The sequence below is a fragment of the Rhinoraja longicauda genome, chromosome 16 (assembly GCF_053455715.1).
Source record: "Rhinoraja longicauda isolate Sanriku21f chromosome 16, sRhiLon1.1, whole genome shotgun sequence".
Taxonomy (NCBI): Eukaryota; Metazoa; Chordata; class Chondrichthyes; order Rajiformes; family Arhynchobatidae; genus Rhinoraja; species Rhinoraja longicauda.
In genome coordinates, this window is record NC_135968.1 from 26,650,447 (window position 1) to 26,672,257 (window position 21,811).

The 21,811-nt window shown below is 41.1% G+C and overlaps 1 protein-coding gene across 1 annotated transcript in view; it reads right to left on the reverse strand.

Moving 5' to 3' along the window:
- atrnl1b (attractin-like 1b) overlaps positions 1-21,811 on the reverse strand; it is a 681,061-nt gene that overhangs the window by 444,594 nt on the left and 214,656 nt on the right. Inside the window, exon 19 of the mRNA XM_078413453.1 lies at positions 13,200-13,337. Within this exon, the coding sequence (XP_078269579.1) occupies positions 13,200-13,337 (138 nt within the window). The remainder of the gene's footprint in view (positions 1-13,199; positions 13,338-21,811) is intronic.

The window sequence follows — 21,811 nt, forward strand, 5'->3', positions numbered from 1 at the left end:
ATTCAATAACTCAAACGCCTAGGAACGAAGGAAGCTGCAGAAAGTGGTGGACATCAAGGACATTGACCACTGAAGGGATCTACATGAAGCGCTGTCTCAAGGAGGCAGCTAATATCAAAGACCCACTCACCCTGGGCACACTCTCATCTTACTGCTATCATTAGGAAGAGCTTGAGAACTGTTTTCTCCAGGTTCAAGACCAGCTTCTTCCCTGCTCTGGAATCGACCTGCACAACCCTATCTCAGCGCCAAACTACTATGAACTTTCAATAAGTTTGTACTTCAGCTTACACTATTGTGGTCTGGTTATCTGGCATAACTGATAATTTATTGCATTATTGAATATTTCTTTATTATGTTGTTGGGTTAATGTGCCTGTTAAGATGCAGCAAATAGGAAATTCATTGTTCCATTCCTGACGAATATGACAATTAAACATTCATTACTCTTGAAGGTAGAAGGAATTTATATTATGAACCATGAAATTAACTCAATGCGTTGTGAGACACTACACTATAAAATTCAAGGTATATATCAACCTGGTGAATTTGAACAACAAATGTAACTGGATCATCTGTAATTACATTAAAACACAATCCTTTCTTGATAATTGAATTACTTTGTTTCCCCACAGCTGTCTTTGAATGCCTTCCTACACAATACCCAAGAATTTAGCCATGATAGATGTAAAACTAACCAAATTATCACACCTAGGGCCATATATTTGTTATTTTTGAAGAATGGAATAGGAAGTATTTTCAATCTTTTTGTTACCACCCCAGAGTCCAAATAACTATGGATTTAGAGTACACCAACCCCCGTGCTCCCAACTTCATTTATTTTAGTGCACTATGAAGCATTCTATCTCAGCAGAATGTTTTATGAATTTTCATTTCACCTTCTTAATAAACATTTCATTCCTAACGTGAACAATTTATGAACTCAAATGCATCTCCTAATGATTTGGTTGTAGAACTGGGAATGCTCCTGATATGTTCCCCGGTATGTAATGACAAGAACAAATTAAAGGAGACCTCATACATCAGCATTTCTGTTCTCTCTTCATTAGGGATCCCATTTAATCTTTATTGCTTTGCCTGCTATGAATGTACCTGATGAACTGTTGTTGTTTTCCCTAATGTCCACTACGATTTATTTTTTCATTTACACTCAATTATCATTTGAGTGTCTGTTAATTTATGTTTGGGTCTTTTCCAGTTTGCATTTCCCAGGTTTTATTAAAGCAGCAACAAAAAGTTTTGAACTGCGTATAACTTAAACTTTCTTTTTAACCATTTATACCTTGATTCTGATATAAACCTGCTGCTTCAATAATACTACATATGATTTAATCAATTATAAATTTCTTAACACCATGATTTCACTTAAAGCCCAAATTCTTAAGCTGCAGTTTGAAAAATCAATCCATTAAAACAGGATTTACCTTATGCCCATGTTACAACATAACTTATTCTACATTTGTCACATTCGATTCAATGGCAATTATTAGATTTACTTTCATCCACTCAAGTAGAATTACCAATGAACTGTATCAAGAAATAATTAGATTTATCTAATGTGCTCACCTCATTTCAAACAGAGTAGAAATGACCAAATTGTAGTAGTCCATTTTACAAAACAATCACAACTCTCAATTGCAACAATCTACAATGGTCAATAATTAATTTCCTTTATGTATTATAGTTCTGCACATTGATATATAGGATACAAATGTTGTTACCTTCAACCGTGTTGGTAGTCCAACTGTTTGGGAACTCATGCCTTCATCAGAGACAATGCCCTTCAGTCACCCATATCCCAAATTTAAAAGAACAGAATTGGCTGATTGGATTACTGCCATCAGTGAAGACCAGTAATCCTCAGTGGAAAAACAGGGAAAAGTCAGGACAGAAAATCAAAAAGTTCATGGATTGGAATGTTCACACAGAGGTTCCTCCATTTCATTTCCCACACCAATTACCTTGCCAGCATAGATGCCCAACTCTATCAATGACCACCTCTGCATTTTCAATTTACTCAACCTCACCCTTTTGTAATTTTATGTTTCTCCCTGTGACAGAAACTCAAGTCATCCCACAATTTCATTCACAATTTCAATGAGACTTTAAACTTTACTTCAGAATGTAGAGAAACAACATGGAAACAGGCCCTTAGGTCCACTGAATCCACACTGACCAGCAATCACCACCTACACAAACATTATCCTGTACACTAAGGACAATTTACACAAGCCAATTAACCAACAAACCTGTACGTCTTTGGAGTGTGGGAGGAAACCGGAGCACCCGGAGATAACCCACATGGTCACAGAGAGAAAGCACAAACTCCGAACAGACAGTACCCATAGTCAGGATCGAACCCGAGTCTCTGGCACTTTAAGGCAGCAACTCTACCACTGCGCCCCGGTGCCCCCCCCGAGATTGAATTAGCTCCCACAAATATCACTTGAGCACATTACGCTTTCACTGGCAAGTTTCAGGAAAGCTAAGAAACCCATGGATGTGACAGTGAGTTTAAGTTGATTGAAAGATTGTTGAAAATGCACCTATTTTCTATGTTTCTATTCTATCCCACCCCCTCCACCAAGACTTTCAAGAATCAAAGGCAGCCCTAAAATTTAACGTTTCACTTATTGCAACTTCAATTAAATGTCCATCATAACAGGAAAGTAATTTGCATAAAATAACAAACATTTTCATTACATTCATCCATTTAACACAAGAGATGAAACAGCATTTTCAGTGTGGAAAGATAATGGTATGGTGCTAATTAGTTTCTCATTATATGGAGCTGTCTTTAATCTTTTGTTGCTGAAAAACTAACACATTAGTCCCCAATCATCAGTTGTGGTTGTAAAGTGTATGATTTAAGTATGTGCCAAAAAATCATTCCACCCATTTAGCTTGAAGGTAGACACAAAATGCTGGAGTAAGAATGGGTGACGTTTCGGGTCGAGACCCTTCTTCAGTCTGAAGAAGAGTCTCAACCCGATACGTCACCCATTCCTTCTCTCCAGAGATGCTGCCTGACCCGCTGAGTTACTCCAGCATTTTGTGTCAACCTTCGATTTAAACCAGCATCTGCAGAGTTTTTTCCCCACCCATTTGGCTAATAAAACTTTTAGTATTGATGGCAATATTCCAAGGATGTATTAGAATTGTATTGATTTTTGGGAATAGGCATTTAATCATAAAATAAAACTTCCTGAGTAGTGCCAAATGGTGCACACTATTGAATGCAAGTCTGCATATCAATTTTCTGTAGCAGTAACAGTAAGGACACAATTTTCTGTTTCCAGAACATCTTCCTTTTATAGACTCTCTTGGGGGAAAACATAGATATGTGATTTGGCTGGAAAATATAGGTCTTTTGCTCTGTTCAATTGTGTGAATCATTGGCACAAACAGAATCACAGTGATCCATTCTGTGTTTTAATGAACAGGAGTTTGTGCATTGAGAAAGAAATTGGCAAATATTTAAGGCAACGTAACTGTTCAGACACTTCTGAAAGTACTGTGATTTGTTTAATTGGGTACATGCATGGAGAACAAATTTCTCCATGTTTCAGGGTACCCAAGCAGGACATAAAACTTCTGCACTCTGAATGGGATTTTGATTCTCCCTGGCATGGACCATTCCCCAGGTGACAATGAGTGGAGTGCAACAGGAAAAATTTACATGCAAAGATTTTCAACCTCGATGGTGTACGACAAATAATTAAGATCACGTGAACACAAGAAAGAGGAATAGTCTATTCAGTGTCTTCTGCTACACCACCATCCAATAAAGCCTTGGCTGATCTGTTGTTAGCTCAGTGCTGCAATGCTTCGCTAATCCATATCCCACAAATCACTACATTTCTCAAAGTTTATGGATCTTTGTCTTCACAGCCTCCATGGGTTGAAAATTTCCAATTGAAATGCAGTTTCATCTGAGCCCTACGTTACAGAATAATGCATGCAAAACTCTTGCAATACTGTTTGCCTTTCCAAATGGTGACTGTACCTGCACGCTACCCTTCAGTGTTGCGTACAAGGACAACCAGATCTTTCAACCGTTCATCATTTCCAAACTACTGTGTTATTTCAATGAAAGTGGATCACCTCCCACTTTTGACATTCTATTCCATCTACCTCATCCTTGCCCATTCAATTACCCTGTCCATACCATCCTGAAGTATCTCTGCATCACGCTCACAGCCACCCATCTCTGCCACTTCAGTTCTTATTTATTGACAGAACAACTAAACGTTACAAATCCTGTTTCTTCTGAAAATCATGTCAATATCAACACTGCATTACTTATCATCAGAGATCTATGACCCTCAACAAATTCACATCTTACCAGCCTTGGAGGATTTACTCTTACATGTCTGTGGCATTCTTCACTGCTTAATCTCTGGCTCATTCTGGGCTCCCTGCCATGTCTCAGCTTGTTGCTCACTTCACTACTGCTGGAGGGAGGTCACGAAACACCATTCTCAAGGAGAGAAGACTGTTTATTTTTCCTTCAGCTCAGGGACAGGCATGAGGAATTGTCTGGACGAAGAAGGGTTTTGACCCGAAACGTCACCTATTCCTTTCCTCCAGAGATGCTGCTTGACCTGCTGAGTTACTCCAGCTTTTTGTGTCTATCATGAGTAATTGTAGTCAAGTCAAGTCAAGTCAATTTTATTTGTATAGCACATTTAAAAACAACCCACGTTGACCAAAGTGCTGTACATCTGATTAGGTTCCAATGGAAAAAAAAAAAATGAAACATACAGTAGCACGCAAACAGTTCACAGCGCCTCCTCAATGAGCCTCAAAACGCTAGAGTACAGTCTTTCAGAGGCTTCACTCATTTCTCACAGGGACCACCTTGGAAATCTCCCCATCAAGAGCACTTGGCTATGACAAGCGAATGATCTGTGTTGCTATCCGCTTCACAAAGAACATGCGCCACCTCCCTTTGATGACCAGCTTCCTTTGATTACCTCCCTCAGGGAACTAAAAGACTGCTGTGTTTGCCATTTTCAGAGCCATGGTACACACCTGCTTCACCTGACTGTGCTGTACCCCCCAAGGGCTTCTTAGTTCACCAATGGAGTGTACAGCATTCTCAGGCAAGGTAAATGATGCAGGGGTCTGCTTCTGAATCAGCGCCTTGTGGTGCACAAATGTGGCAATCCTGGCAAATTCCTCCTCACCAGACCGAGAAAATCTCTCAGTATCCCTAATACATTATTGTGTCGGCCATTCTGACAGCATTTTACATCCCACACCACATAGACGCAAACCTTGCACTTACACCGCCACCAATAGCTTTCAAATGGAATATTGAGGCCTTCTTCATCAGTCAGGGAGTTCAACCAAGTCAATCGCAAGAGTGTCCTCCCATAATACCATCAACGTGTCTCCTGTCCCACCAAGGCCCAAGCACCCTCGACCACAGTTAGACAACCAAAGATGCCTACCTCTCAATCACCCATTTACATTTTGGAAAATCAAATCATCAAGCTGTGCTCCTTCTCTCTGCTTAAAAGTATAAACTGAAACATGAGGATCCATTACAGAAACCAGTTTAATGCTGGTTTGAGGAAATACATAAGCTCATGCATAACCTATTTTAGGTGGTGGACTGGTCCTATTCAAAAATTCAGTGGCCAATCTAAATCAATATGCAATGTTAATATAGATTTTTTTTTCAGTGAGAGTGTGGAGGACTATGTAACAAATAAGTCAAACCAAGGATAAACACAAAAAGCTGGAGTAACTCAGCGAGACAGATAGCATCTCTGGAGAGAAGGAATGGATGATGTTTCGGGACGAGACCCTTCTTCAGACTGAGTCAAACCGACTGCTTTCCATATAGAAAACATGGATAAACCACGAGTTGTGAACAGAGCCCAGTTTGTCAAGTAAACCAATTTCTCTCATATATCCCACCCCATTGACTTTATCTACACTTCATGCGGCCTTGGGATAGCAACCAACCAGCAGCAGAATAGGACCACTCTCACTATGGCCTTTCTATTTCCCTCTGCTGTAGGGAAAAAGATACCAAAGCTTGAAAGTACTTACAACCAGATTCAAGAACAGTTTCTTTCCCACTGTTATCAGACTCTTGAACCATTCTTTTATAAACTATGGATGAATTCCTCATCTCCCAAACTACCTCATTGTCGCCCATGCACTTTTTTTAACTGCTCTTTCTCTGTAGATGTAACATTATATTCTGCATTCAGTTTATTTTCTCTCTGCACTACCCGATGTGCTCATGTATGGTATAACTTGCCTGGACAGCATGCAAATCAAAACTTTCATTGTATCTTGTTACATCTGACAGTAATAATAAACCAAACCAGAAAGCACCATCTCACTTCATTTTGTAGCGCAGCGGTAGAGTTGCTGCTTTACAGCGAATGCAGCGCCGGAGACTCAGGTTCGATCCTGACTACGAGAGCTGCACTGTAAGGAGTTTGTACGTTCTCCCCGTGACTTGCGTGGGTTTTCTCCGAGATCTTCGGTTTCCTCCCACACTCCAAAGACGTACAGGTATGTAGGTTAATTGGCTGGATAAATGTAAAAATTGTCCCTAGTGGGTGTAGGATAGTGTTAATGTACGGGGATCACTGGGCGGCACGGACTTGGAGGGCTGAAAAGGCCTGTTTCCGGCTGTATATATATGATATGATATGATAATCATTGCAACATCTATTTATCATTGGCAACATTCCTTGCAGCTGGAAAGTTGCCTCTTCCACACTGGTGTAAAGAGCTGCCTGGAACAGTGGTACTCGGTGTATTCCAGGTCCTCCAGAGGTTACAAATGCCCAACGTGTTCAGCCCGTTCATACCATTGAGTGTCTGCGAGACCAATGGATGGAATTTCCAACTGTTGTGGAGCTGAGGCATCTTCTACCCTGTAGGAACTCAAGTTTGCTGCAACGTGTGAATGGTTGTGTTAATTGCCGATGGTTGGGCAATTTGGTTATTTATTTAAATATAGTGTGACACAGCCTTCATTTCCGATTTGCCCCGTTTTGGTTATAAACTGTCTTTGGGACCAGGAACCCTGTTGTCACCTGGAGAAGACCTATACACTGTCACTACTGCAAGAACCTTCAACGCATCAATAGGGTCCGCCACAATGAATCCAACAATATCAATTTTGACACAATGTTACACAAGGAAAGTCAACAGCACTTTTTCAGTCTGCCTTGCATTTCAGTTTCATAGCGTTTTTCCACAACCAATACAATAAAACTTTTCTTTTTAAACGATGGTGTGCAGCGATATTAATAAAATATTTTATTAATAAAATAATTTAGCTCAGAAAATCTGTCAGTCTGGCAACAAAGTCCCAATCATGCTGTAATAGTTTTACTGCATTACGGCAACCCACATTGCTGCTTTTAAACACAAAGGCATGGAGCAAAATCTATGACCTAATATTTTGCCAGCCTAGTATAAAGCAACATTCAGTATCAGCAATGTTTTTAATGAAACAAAATGCTCAATCTGGACGTTGACAATAAATGAAGAGAAAACCAAGCGTTACTTTGCACCCTGTCGATAACGTGATGTGCAAATACAGTGCATCTGTCAAAATAAACGAGTCATAATTCATCATTGAAGCATCCTGCATCAGTGATTAAAACAGCTGTAGACTCGACTTAAAATGCTGCTACTTTACCAAGGCGATAATAAAAATCATTTATCACAAATGCCAGAAAAGAACAGCAGCAATGCGTTCAACTTTTCTCTGACCACCTCCCCATAATGTGTGAGTCTCAGCTTGTAGAACTCCTTGAAATTAATCAGAATAAATCACAATGAAATTAAGCAAAACAGATCCAATCCAACGAATTACCACCCAGTCTGTCTTCAGCAAATAGACAGAAGACATCATTGATCATGCTGTTGACCAAGATCAACACGGGCTGGGTATGGCGACTGGTAAAAGAAATGGATGGTGACATTTGCATTACTATCATACTGATAAGGAGTTTCAGTAACTTTGATCCCTGACCAAGATCAAGTGTGACATCAACAAGACCTCAAAAAAACTAACATTACGACAAAATGGTTGTGCTTCGCACGACGGAAGAGCTTTGTGGCTGTTGCTGGTCAATCATCACAGTCGTCAGACAACACTGCAGGAATTCCCTATACTATTCACGCAGACCCAGCCAGCCTCAACTGCTTCATCGATTACCAAGCTTCCATCAGAAGGTCATAAGAGGGGATATTCATCGATGGGAGCACAAGACTCAACTCCATTTGCAACTCTTCAAAAAGTGATAGAATGAAACGGACCATGACTACATGAAACTAGACTGAAACAACATTTAGACACAGGCTGATCAACAACAAGTAACATTCGTGCCACACAAGATTATCTCCGACAAGAGAAATGGACTTTCCAACAAGTTAATGCTATCAAGTCATAACCCTCACCACAGCTCACATCTAGATGCAAGTATACCAAAATGCATCTCTAACTCATTCTCTCCAGTTATCCACTTACAAAACTTTTCTAAATGCCTGTATTCCCAGTCGTGAAATTGAGAAATACTCTAAAAAAAAAAATCATCTGGAAGAACACAATGGATGAGGAACCATCTGTGAAGGGTATGGACAGTTGACAGTTCAGGTTGGCACCATTAGTCTAGACGGCAAGAGGAGAGGGGAGGAAGGACGGTGGGGTGGGGTGGGGTGGGGCAAGGCAAGAGCTAGCAAGCGATAGTTGAATACAGGTGAGGAGAGGTTGAATGGCAGATAACAGTCAGGTGGGGGAGGGAAACGTGGAGATACCAATGGAGGCTGGGAGGCGATAAGTGGAGAACAAAAGGCAGCAGATTCTGGGATCTGTTTGAAAAGAAAGGTAAAGATTAGAACTGAATGAGGAGTGGTAGCAGAAAAGAACAACAGAGTTAGGGAAGGGGTGAGCAGTCGGGATGGGAAATTGATCCATTGAAGGAAAATAAATAGATTGATAGAGCCGGGGTGGGGGGTTAGGTGTGAAAATGTGGATATAAGAGAGGACCAGGGTAGTTAGGAGGAGAGAGTAAGAAACAGAGGAGCTGCATGTTATCTTAAATTAGAGAATACAATGTTCATGCCATTGTGTTGCATGTAGAATATGAGGTGCCATTCCTTCAAGCCCGTGTTTGGCCTCACCCTGACTGACAATGTGGGAATGGGAAGGCGACTGTAAATGGCTGGCAACCAGGAGATTCTGATGGCCACAACGGACAGAACACAGATGCTTGGCAAAGCGGTGAACCAGTTTGGATTTGGTCTCACCAAGGTAGATGAGGCCACATAGTAGACTGCTTATTATTGCTGAGACCCTGCGAAAGACTGTACCCATGATGGTTTCAAACATTTGCTTTGTTCTGAGCACATAACGTGCTGTAAATGAATGAGCCACTGCCATAATAATTTGTCCTTCCCCAGCTGAACATTCACATCCTTCTAGATAGCCTGAAGCAGGAACTGGGAGAAATCTTTAGGAAAGCAAATATATAAGGCGGCCCAGAAAGGTTCCTAAGAGCATTTCCACCTCTCCTTCTTCAAAGACAGCTACACCTTTGAATGCCTCTCTGGGATGTACTGAGTTGGTTGAGGCTGGATGCACTTTGCTCAGCTGTGTTTAATGTACAAACAGCAATCTCATTCATTTAAATGGGAAGAACCTATCTTCATTACTTTTCTTAATTTCACTTTAAATTTAATGAGGAACAAAGAGATGTATTTTTAATTAGATTATTTTTAGTTTTCATCCATTTCACCTTTTTTCATATGTGTTTAAATCATGTAAATGGTTTAAAATCAGATAATTAAAACATCAAACGATACACTTGACAGCAGCATTGTGACAGAGTTCAAGGAGCCACAGCCTGAAGCCCACTTGTCACTCGTGGCATGTTCAATCCTGCAGAAGGCTGGGAGAGTGGAGACCTCCAACAGGGCCCATCCCCCAGTATTACACCAGGTACACGAGACCATGGGATTAGCACGGGATCCAAATGCAGACAGTGGGTTCAATCAAGCACAATCCAGCCCATAAGTCACACGTCACAAACAAATTAGACGCACTTCATGTTCCCCATGCACACGGTCAAGGTTGTTTGTAATTGTGTGATGAAAATTAATATGGTAGATAATGCCAACTGAGCTGAGGACACATCGGGGTTTGAGGCAACTTTTTGTTAATTGTTGACAAGAGGAGCAGATGAACAACATTACTGGAAGTTTTGTTGCCTCCATCACAGTGAAGGGGTGTTTGGAGTCACTGTGATGGACGTTTGTGTTGGGGCTATGTGTCTTGTGTTCTTTTTTTCTATGACTGCAATGTAGTTTCGTTCGGTACTTCGGTACCGAATGACAAATAAAGCTCTGTTATACTGTTATGTTATACTGTTCTTCGTGCACCTTGCTATTTTACTGCCATCTTTGTGTACACACATATATCTGCTATTTTGGTGGTCTCTTCACTGCAAAGCTCAAGAGCATACATTTTGTAGATACCCTTGAAAACTGTACTGTGCACCCTATCTAAATCATATATTTTCAGATACCACTGATAACTGAAATAAAATATGCTGAGTTGTCTAAATGAAGATTTATCCTGTTACTTTGGAATCCAGTCTCCCTCATCCTAGAAAGCTGAAACATATGAGCTTCCTTGGGTTTGTTGATTATCCCACATTTCACAGAATTGCAGCTCACTTACACCATAGCAAGTTGGAGGCAATAGCCATAAGATATCAAGCATATCTGTGAATCAGTCAGCTCCACAACACATGGCTAGACATTTCAGTGAAACTGGTGATTTCAAAAGCAATTCACTGGAAGCAGCTTGAAGTATTCATAGTCACAAGGTACGCCATCTGGATTGTAAATATCTCCTGAAGGTCCCTCTGCAGAAAAATGCCACCCATTCCCTGCATCCATGCAAAGTTATCACTTGAAACATGAGCCTCGGGTTAATTCCAACTAACCATGTTTTAAACAGTGTAGCCCATAGAAGTGCAACTGTAGGCCTGGAGATTAATGGCAAATCTAGAAGGCAAACCTTTCACTATGCTATTTCACTGCTTTTGTAAAAAAAAAACATGTAAATAGAAGTTTCCTTCTTCCTCAGAAACACTTTAAGCCACAACAAACAAGTTTTGGATATTAATTTTATGAATTGAAGCATGCAGATTAAATTATATTGAATTAGTTTGGCAGCTGCAAAGGTTTTTTTTACTATTTGGCTTAAATCATATTGCAATATTGATATGATAAATTGACAACATTGGGAACCCTGTCCATGTGAATATGTGAATGACTTAAATAAAGTAAAATAAAGAAATTGATCTTTAACTTTTAAGCAATCATTAAACAACCTGAAATAACATGAAGTATTTCAGAGATCTTTGATGCTATATCTACATCTGCATCTTAAACATTTTCTACATCTTAAACATTTTATTTTAAAAAAAATAGTCTACCTGTGACTGTGGAACTAAATGTATCCCTGAAGAATAAAAGCACTTCATTAAATCAATGCACCAGCATTTTATTATTGACAGCACTAAAACTGCATGATGACTTCAGGAAATAGGAGAACTATTTGAAGTTATTTAAGGTATCATAAATACAATCCAATGACTTAATGTCGATACCAGTTATTATAAATCTTATCTACTTAAAAATAATTCATACTGGTAACAGTTTGCAATCCCAAAATGATGTGTGATTTAAAAATCTGAATATAATATTCAGCCACAGATTTTTCAAAAACTAAATCTCAGTGACTGATGAGAGTTGCTCCAAAAATTAGTCACTTAATCATCAGGGATCTCGGAATCTTCCGAGTGCTGCCAAACACTGAAGTTCCACACTTGGTTGCAGATTCAAAAGATGAAATTTAACCTACTGCACCAAATGCGACCTCGTTGATTTTGATGAGGTGTGTAGGGCTGTGGATGAGGGAAAGGGAAAGAGAGACGCCTCTTTCATCAAAATAAATGATACACCATTTTCAATTATTTGCATTTTAAATTAACTATTTTCTATTTTATAAAAGCTCAAGGTTTCTCTTTACGTATGTATTTCAATGTTATTAGCTCATAGCCATATTGAAAACTAAGTAATTGATTATCACATATATAACAGCAATGGCAACTTTCCAACCATTCAGGGTTCCTCAGTAATGCAAATGGTGGCCCACCCCTTGATCACGCTTTGCCTGAAGAGATCAAATGCTTTGTGCCAGTCAAATAAGGTTTCAGTAGATAGAGCTGTGAAAGATGGGCATGGAAAAGTGAGTGTGGCAATTCCAGGAAGAACTCGACCATCAAAAAAGTGGACTCTTAATGATGCATAAAGCAAAAAGAAAAAATTGACGCTCTGCATATTTCTTTGGTCAGTTTTGAGGATTCAGGTGCAGGACATCTGAGCAGGAAACACAAAACTCAGCACTAAATTATAAGACCATGAAATGAGATAAATACGATCCAAAATTCAGCCAAGTTTCTGAATGTAAAATATTTTTGGGCCTCAGTTGCATCTTTCTAAAATTAGGAAATAGCTTTTGAAGAATTTATTTGTTGGGTTTGCAGAATTTGTTCATTTTTGTTTGGCAGCTGGCACTTACCCATCCCTATTATTTATGTTAGCTTATGTGAGATGAGAGAAAGCAGGTTGATTTTTCATGTTCAAGCTAAGAATTTCAAAGCCAACTTTGGCAACTTTACAAACATCCGAGTGAAATTAAAGAAACTGAAATTGGGAATCCTGCACACGTAGCTGAGCCATATGGTACCTTAGCTTGCACAAACATCAGAACAAACATTTCCAGCAGATCTATGCTGCATTATACATTCTGTTCAGCCCAGCAACTTGCACATAAATTTGATACCCAAAATTCCGTTTCCACCAGCCCGAACATTAGATGCAAGTGTAAGTGAAACAGGGGCCAGCCCCTCTTGTAATCCATTGCCAAATTTCTACGATTGATGCATCTAACGTGGTAGTATCATGGGCATGTGAGACAGATAATACAGACTGGTTCCAGCAAACAATTTAGGAACTACCAAGTTCTAGCAATATTGAAAAAGACACAAAAGACTGTATCTGTCATTAACTTACGACAAAGTCAATTTATATTAGGTATTGCACCATGTTTGCATTCGTACTTACGCTGGCATCTGCCACCATTTGTTGGATCACCGTAGTATCCTTGCACGCAAGCTTCACATCGTCTTCCAACAGTGAGGTTCTTGCATTGTTCACAGATACTGCCATTGATGCAAGTACTATGGCCATTGCACTGACATGCTACAAAATAAAATAGAGAACATTATGTGTGACTGTTTACACTCTGAGCAATTCCAACTTATTAATATTTTGCTTTGCAAGAAACACAATTCTAATATCCAGACATATAAGAGATCATTATGTAAAAACAAGGAACTGCAGATGCTAGTTTACAATTTTTAAAAAGGCACAAAGTACTGGAGTAACTCAGCAGGCCAGGCAGCATCCCTGGAGAACAAAGACAGGTGACCTTTCAGGTTGGGACCCTGAAGAAGTGTTAGGATTCTGAAAAAGGTTCCTGACTCAAAATGGATAATTCAATAATTAAGTTTTTGGTTGTTAAATTTAGGATTTACAAATCTGAAACAAGGATAGTGACAATTTGAAGAGTTTCCCCCAAACATATCATTCATCATAAACTTGTGCAATAAAATGTAATATATAAACAGCAAAATTATCAAAATTAACAGTGGGCTACAGGTTAAAATCAACAGATAAACTCTTCACAATGAACTGGCTATCGTGGACTTGGTGGACTGCATATGTGGCAAGACTGGATGTAAATAGCAGAACAGTCAAAGAAGGGTCAGTGGATGTTGTTTGCTTAGATTTTCAGAAAGCCTTTGATAAGGTGCCGTATTTGAGACTGTTAAAGAAGATGAGACCCCATGGTATCAAAGGGAAGATACCAGCATAGGCAGCAGGTTGGCTGGATGGCAGAAGGCAAAGAGTGGCAATGAAGGAGGCATTTTCTGGTTGGTTGCCAGTAACAAGTGGTGTTCCGCAGGGGTCGGTGCTGGGGCTGCTGCTCTTCATGTTGTATATCAATGATTTGGATGAGGTGATTGAAGGTTTTGATTGAGACGAAGATAGGTGGATGAGCAGGTGGTGTAGAGAAAGCAGGGACTCTGTAGAAGGACTTGGATTGATTGGGAGAGTGGGTAGAGAAGTGGCAGATGGAATACAGCATAGCAAAGTGTGGAGTCATGCATTTTGGCAGAAGGCATAGACTAATTTCTAAATGAGGAGAGAATCCAGAAATTAGAGGTGCAAAGGGGCTTGGGAGCACTGGTGCAGGATTGCAAAAAATTAATTTGCAAGCCAAATCAGTCGTAAGGAAGGCAAATACAATGCTAGCATTTATTTCGAGGACTAGAATACAAAAACAGGGTTATAATGCTGAGGCTTTGTAAGGCACTGGTCAGGCCGCATTTGGAGTATTGTGAGCAATTTTGGGCCTCATATCTGAGGAAGGATGTGCTGGCGCTGGAGAGGGTCCAGGGGAGGTTTACGAGAATGATCCCAGGAATGAGAAGTCAGGAGAATGGGGTTGAGGGGGAGAGTTAGATCAGACATGATTGAATGGCGGGGTAGACTTGATTGGCCGATGGTCAAATTCAGCTACTGTCAATTATGAACTTATGATTAAAGTAATGAACCACATGGAAGCTCCAGCACTAAATGTACATTCCATGGAGGAATCTACTTAGTTCTTCCAGATGCCATTAACAGGCTATCAAACTTCCACATAAAACTAACTTGCACCTCCTCTGCTATTGCCATAACAATACAAAAGATGATGACAACTTTGATTAAAAACAATTAATTCTTGCTATTAAAGCTTTTCACTTTAGGTCAAAGCCATCATGCATCTCTCTATTGAAGCTATGGTATGTTTTAGACACAGTACACCAAAGGAGATGCAGTTAAATTCTAAATAGCTGGCAACAGAATGAAGGTTATTATTAGGAAAGTTCCAATGAAAGTTCACAAGGAAATTATTGATATATTTAACAATATATACCCATGCATTGTTTTTAATTTGCAAATATACAATTCAGCATAATATTTAAAAATATTAATAAGTATTATGCAGTAGTTGTCAAATCTAGCAAATTAAAATACGACTTTCATCACAATGTACACATAAACATAAGTGTTAAAAAAACCTTTTCAAGATACCACAGGGTATTCTGTTTTGCAAAATTTCTACCTGGAACAAGGCTTTATTCCCACGACAAAAAAAATCTCAAATAATTAATAGGCACGATAATAACAATCCAATTGAAAGGGGGGGGGGGGGGTTCAGAATCTCACCGATGTCACATTTTGGCTTCGGACAATCAAGTCTTACACAACTACAGCAGTCAGTGTGAAGAGAAAATTAACCAAAGTGCAGAATAAAGTGTTACTAAATGACAGTGTTGCAGCTGCAAAGATAGAAAGAAGAAATGCAAGGGCTAAAACAGGTTGGATTGAGAAATCGGGACGACACCCTTGATCTGTTCAGTAGTCAGAATACAGTGGGGAAGCTGTTTCTGAATCTGGTGGCACATGCTTTTTGCCCGAAAGGGGAAGAGGGAATGGCCGTAAGAGGTAAATGGTCCTTGATTCATGAAATTTACCACTGAATACACACATTTTTGTCAGGCCTGCCCTTCCTTCAACCATATTCAATTACAATAATATCATATCCCGGTGTGCTAATCAATGCTCTCAGTTCATCGACCTTACTTGTCAGACTCATTCCATCTTCTAACTTCTTCACAGTGATTTCGTGAAATAGTAGCCTCATTAGATAAATGAAAATAAAAGACAACTTAACTTCCAATCAAATGGCAATGTTAAAAGTGCCAGTACCTTTTAAATTTTAAACATTAAAAATCATCTGGCTCTGATTAACAATGCTTGCTGATCTCACATCTCTCCCAACACCATTCCATAACCAGCTATTATGAAATATACGGGGTTGCCCTAGGGTTACTACCTGTCCAGTCTTTTTGAGGTAGTGACTCCTGTAGATCCCTTCGATAGAGGGGAGGGCAGTACTAGTGAAGAACTGCAAAACCTTTTGAGATTTAAATGGATGAACAGTTCACAGATTAAACAGATCTTGTATTTTTCTGCCAATCACCTAGTGTCTTCAGTACATTAAATATTTGCATGTTTCATTTGTTTGCAATTGCATCAAAATAATGTTCTTGATGCCATTTCAAAATGTATACTCCTTTTAACAATAACTTTTTACACAAATAGGTCTCCTAAATCTTCTAACTTTCTTTAAATATTAATATAGATAAACAGACAATGGAAATCATATTCCATTAAATTGTCTCCTCTATCATGTTGAACAGTTCTATTTGATTTTTCTCTGCTTGATGAAAGAGTTTCCGATTATCTCACCATCACAACTGCATCCCTGATACCATTTAACGTATTTTACGCAAGGTTCCAACCTCTTCAATGGAATGGTTAAAATTGACCATAGAAACTGCAAGTATATCTATTCAGATTGTTACCAGATTTATATTCTCCTTATTATCCAAACAATCTTTCCCCATGAACTGACAATCTTGCATGTCCCCCTATAATATAGACAATAGACAATAGACAATAGGTGCAGGAGTAGGCCATTCAGCCCTTCGAGCCAGCACCGCCATTCAATGCGATCATGGCTGATCACTCTCAATCAGTACCCCGTTCCTGCCTTCTCCCCATACCCCCTGACTCCGCTATCCTTAAGAGCTCTATCTAGCTCTCTCTTGAATGTATTCAGAGAATTGGCCTCCACTGCCCTCTGAGGCAGAGAATTCCAGATTCACAACTCTCTGACTAAAAAAGTTTTTCCTCATCTCTGTTCTAAATGGCCTACCACTTATTCTTAAACTGTGGCCCCTGGTTCTGGACTCCCCCAACATTGGGAACATGTTTCCTGCCTCTAACGTGTCCAACCCCTTAATAATTTTATACGTTTCGATAAGATCCCCTCTCATCCTTCTAAATTCCAGTGTATACAAACCTAGTCGCTCCAGTCTTTCAACATATGACAGTCCCGCCATTCCGGGAATTAACCTAGTAAACCTACGCTGCACGCCCTCATATTTCCCACGTATAGTAGTCCTTTAAACATTCCACTTATTATTTCTCTCTCTGTTCCTCTAAGCTTTCAATGTTTGGAAGCAATTTCTATTTTATCCTCTTTTAAATCACCCAAATGTGGCAGCCAACATTTATCTACTGTGAACTGCATTTGCCACCTATCAACGAAATCCCTTGAAGTTTTTCTCCTGCTATCTTTTACTATCTCCCTCACAGCTTGCCAGTGTGACAGCATTAGCCAACATTGATATTGCTCCCTGTGTGCTAATATCTGAGGTATATTCAATACAGACATTCCAACAAATTTCTTGGGCACAGCATCAGGTATAACCTCAATAGCTAAACAGTAATTTGAACTATATCTCTTCAAGCACCCTTTCATCCTTAACAATAATTTTAATGTCATGGGTCTTAATTTTCTGAACATGTCATTTGAGTGATGCACTATGTAATATATTTTATTATGAAATTGACATTACTTATTTGCGTGAATAAGACCATTGAACCTATTTCCAGGCATGCTGCTGGATTTTGTTCAATGTTTGTCGGAGATATATTCCACTGTTACATTATATAATTCTTTGTGGAACAAAGATTCAAAAATATCATAAACTGAGCCAGATAAAAATGTAGTACCAATACCAACCAAACTTTCAACTCAAAATCACTCCCGATAAACAATTTTCATTCCTCTTGGAGGAAATTGAGTACTGAACGTTATCAGTTCCTGCATCTAACTTTGTTTTTTTTAACTTAGTGTACTGAATCGGGATTAGTCACAATATTAGAGTTCAATCATGCCCATTGCTCACTGTTGATTTCATGGATCAAACCATTAATGGTCACGTGTGGCGGCACCTAATGGCTGCGGCTCGCTGGCAGTCTGTTTGTCCTTTGTCCTTTTTTGTTTGTATGTTGGTGTTGGGGTGTTTTGTTTTTGGCTGTGTATGTGGGGGGGGGGGGTGATGGGGGGGGGTCTTTCTTTTTTTAGGTCTCTTCCTCGGGGCGAGGCGAGGCCGCGGGGCCTTCCATCGCCCAGTGCGGCTCGGCCGCGGGACTTAACAGCGCCCGGTGCGGCTCGGCCGCGGGGCGTTCCATCGCCCGGTGCGGCTCGGCCGCGGAATTTTCCATCGCCCGGTACGGCTGCGGGATTTTCCATCGCCTGGTACGGCCTTAGGAATTTCCAGCGCGGCGCGGCTCGGCCGCGGGACTTTCCATCGCCCAGTGCGGCTCGGCCGCGGGGCCTTCCATCACCCAGTACTGCCACGGGACTTAACAGCGCCGGTGCGGCTCGGCCGCGGGGACTTCCATCGCCCGGCACGGCCGCAGGACTTTCCATCGCCCGGCCCGGCTCGGCCGCGGGGCCTTCCATCGCCCGGTACTGCCGCGGGACTTAACAGCGCCGGTGCGGCTCGGCCACGGGGCCTTCCATCGCCCGGCACGGCCGCGGGACTTTCCATCGCCCGGCCCGACTCGGCCGCAGAGCCTTCCATCGCCCGATACGGCCGCGGGACTTAACAGCGTCAGTGCCGCTCGGCCGCGGGGACTTCCATCGCCCGGCACGGCTGCGGGACTTAACAGCGCCCGGTGCGGCTCGGCCACGGGGCTTTCCATCGCCCGGTGCGGCTCGGCCGTGGGGACTTTCCATCTCCTTGCGGGGGCTGTGCGGGTCGGTCGCCTCGGTAGGGGTCGAGCTGTCTGTCCGTGGGAGGGGCATGGGGGAAGAGAGAGGAAGTTTTTTTTGCCTCCATCACAGTGAGGGGGTGTTTGGAGTCACTGTGATGGATGTTTTGTGTTGGGGTTGTTGTGTCTTGTGTTTTTTGTTTTTTGTACTGCTGGCAAATTAATCTCGTTCGGTAAAACGAATGACAAATAAAGCTATTCTGTATTCTGTATTCAGCAGATATCCTGGTCTCAACAAGCATTCCCTCAATGGAGATCTATGTGTAGTTACAGGGCTCTCATCCTTTCCCACTCAACACGCCCCTTCCCCAGGTAATTTCCCGTGCAACTGCAGAAGATGCAACACCTGACCCGACACCTCCTCCATCACCACAATCCAGTGTCCTCAGCAGCCCTTCCAGGATAGTCAGAGGTTCAAATGCATTTCTTCAAACCTCATCGACTGCAATCATTGCTACTAATGTGGCCTCCTTTACATCGGTGAGACCAAGCATAAACTTGGTGACCATTTTGCCAAACACTGTGTTCCGTCCGTCAAGGCCTGCTGGATCACTCATTTGTTAACAATTTTTAACTTCCCTTCCCATACTGACCTTTCTGTCCTAGCCAAAAGGACTCCATTGCCAGAAGGAGGCCTCATGCACATGAGAGAAACAGCACCTCATATTCGGTTTGGATACCTTACAACCCAACGGTACGAACACTGAATTATCCAATTTCAATAATACCTTCTAACCCTTTGCTCTTTCCTGTGCATGGAAAGAGAACATCCATTTCTCTCACTCTCACTCCTCCCCCCCCCCCCCCCCCCCCCCCATCACACTGCTCCTTTCCTTATCTTCATACACCCATCTCCAAGATCTTAATTTCCCTTTTATCCCCCTTCTCTCCCCATCCCCCTGTCTCCCTCCTACATCTCTCCCTCTGGATTTACATTTCACTCCTCTCACTTTGCTTCAAGGTACTGTAGGAGCCATTTTGCGTATATTAGCTATCTTAGCATATTATTCTATTCTTCGTATCCTGCTGTATTATTTTTGGACACCAGGGAGTGGTCCTGAGATGAATGTTCGAGTTTACGTATATGGACTGGGAGGTGCCATGAGCAGGGTCAGATTATCAGTATAATTTGCCCAGCACTGACTAATGCTTCAGTGTGACAACTAGGAGTCTACTGAACACAGGGTTTAGTAGCCATACGATGGAAGCCTGTTGAGATATAGGGTCTTAGCAGCAACAGGTCACAAAGTAACGAGGGTAAGATAATAAGCTGTGTTTCAGAAGTTGTATAAGAAAACTACGGCTGAAAAATGCTGAGAACAAAGAAATGACCTTAAGCAACGCAAGTTATCAGCTTGTTTCGAATTCCAAAGATATGATTTTGCGCCAATAAGTCTTAAAGGGATATTGACGTACAAGTATGCTTGTACATAAATCTGATGTTCGGCCAGCAGGTGGTGCCATCAGAATGGATTCCCAAAGGGACAATGGTTTTTCTTCAGTAGGTGACTCTTCAGTTCTCTTACGTCTTGGAGTGGGTTGCCTCCTGGAAAAGCCAGAGTGAGTGAAGAAGAAAAACAGAAAAACTCAAGAAATAAACAAGTTACCAAGTTAATAGAAATGATGAAAGAGAACATGGAATCTGGTGAAAATATAAATGGAGTACAATCTAACCTGGTTCAATTAATCAAGGAAGCACTGGTAAAGTTACCACTGCCTGAAGATGAGCTTGAAAAGCAAAATCAGTGGATTCACCAAACAGTGGAAACGTTTATCGGGGTTAGAAGTTAGGTACTAAGGATGGTCATCAAACTACACACTCCATTGCTGAGAGTGCTACACAACAGAGTCGTGTAAACGTAGATATCATTGGACCTGAAGGCAGTGCTTTAAATGTCTCAAACTCTAAATTGATCTTCAAATTTCGTTCTTCATCTCGTGCGTCTTGGACGCATTCTGCTCGTATGAAGGCTAAGGCAGACCGGGCTGTTCTCGCAGAACAGGCTGCCTTCATGAAAGACAGTTATGAGATTGAGGCACAGGAACTGTAATTGGAAATGGAGCTCAACAGGAAGAGAAGACAATTGGAAATGGAGAAGGAACAGCTGAGAAGACGGAAGGAACGATTGGAACTAGATGCTGCAATGGCAGCAGCCAAGACAAGACTAGGAAATCAAGATACAGCTCAACAGTAGCTGATGGGATGAACTCTTATTTGAAAGGAGGAACTGTCAATGGCCCTACCTTTGCTAACGCAAGAGAAAAGCCACAAACAGCCAAAAGCAGTTTGGCAATAACTACAGAGCCTGTAGAAGCAGAGGTGCAAGAAGATAATTCTGAAATACTTCATATTGAACAAAAGGACAAGGGAAAGAAACCAGAACAGAATGAAATGCCAAGTGCAGTTGCGGGTGATGCTGCTCTTCCATCTCAGACGTGTGACCGTATCGGGGCCGGTGATGAAACTTGCATCTCCTCCAAAGGGATCCAAGCTGATCCATTGGCTGGAGAATCTGGTCCTGAAAATACTTGTCTGAACACAGAGATGACTGAGACCAACTCTGAAGTAGCACCAGAAAACCGTGAATCTTCGGATCAAGAAATGATAGAACTGGAAAATTCAAGGGATCCTGCACCAGAAAATCCAGCACACCTTGAAGACATTTCAACCAAAGTAAATTGAAAAGATTCGTTTCACATAGAACTCTACAGTTTTTGTCGATGGTGGAAAACTAAATGAATCCATCACTGGCGAAACAAGATGATCATCCAGAAATCTCTGTTGCAATTGAAACTACCCTGGATGGTGAACTGAGAGGGGATGGAAATGGCTGCCCTGCCGCTCCTGTCAATCGAATATCCATTTCAAGCCAAGAGGAGCTTCTGGACAAGCAATACAATCACGACTTCATAATGGGAAAATCTAGAGTTGA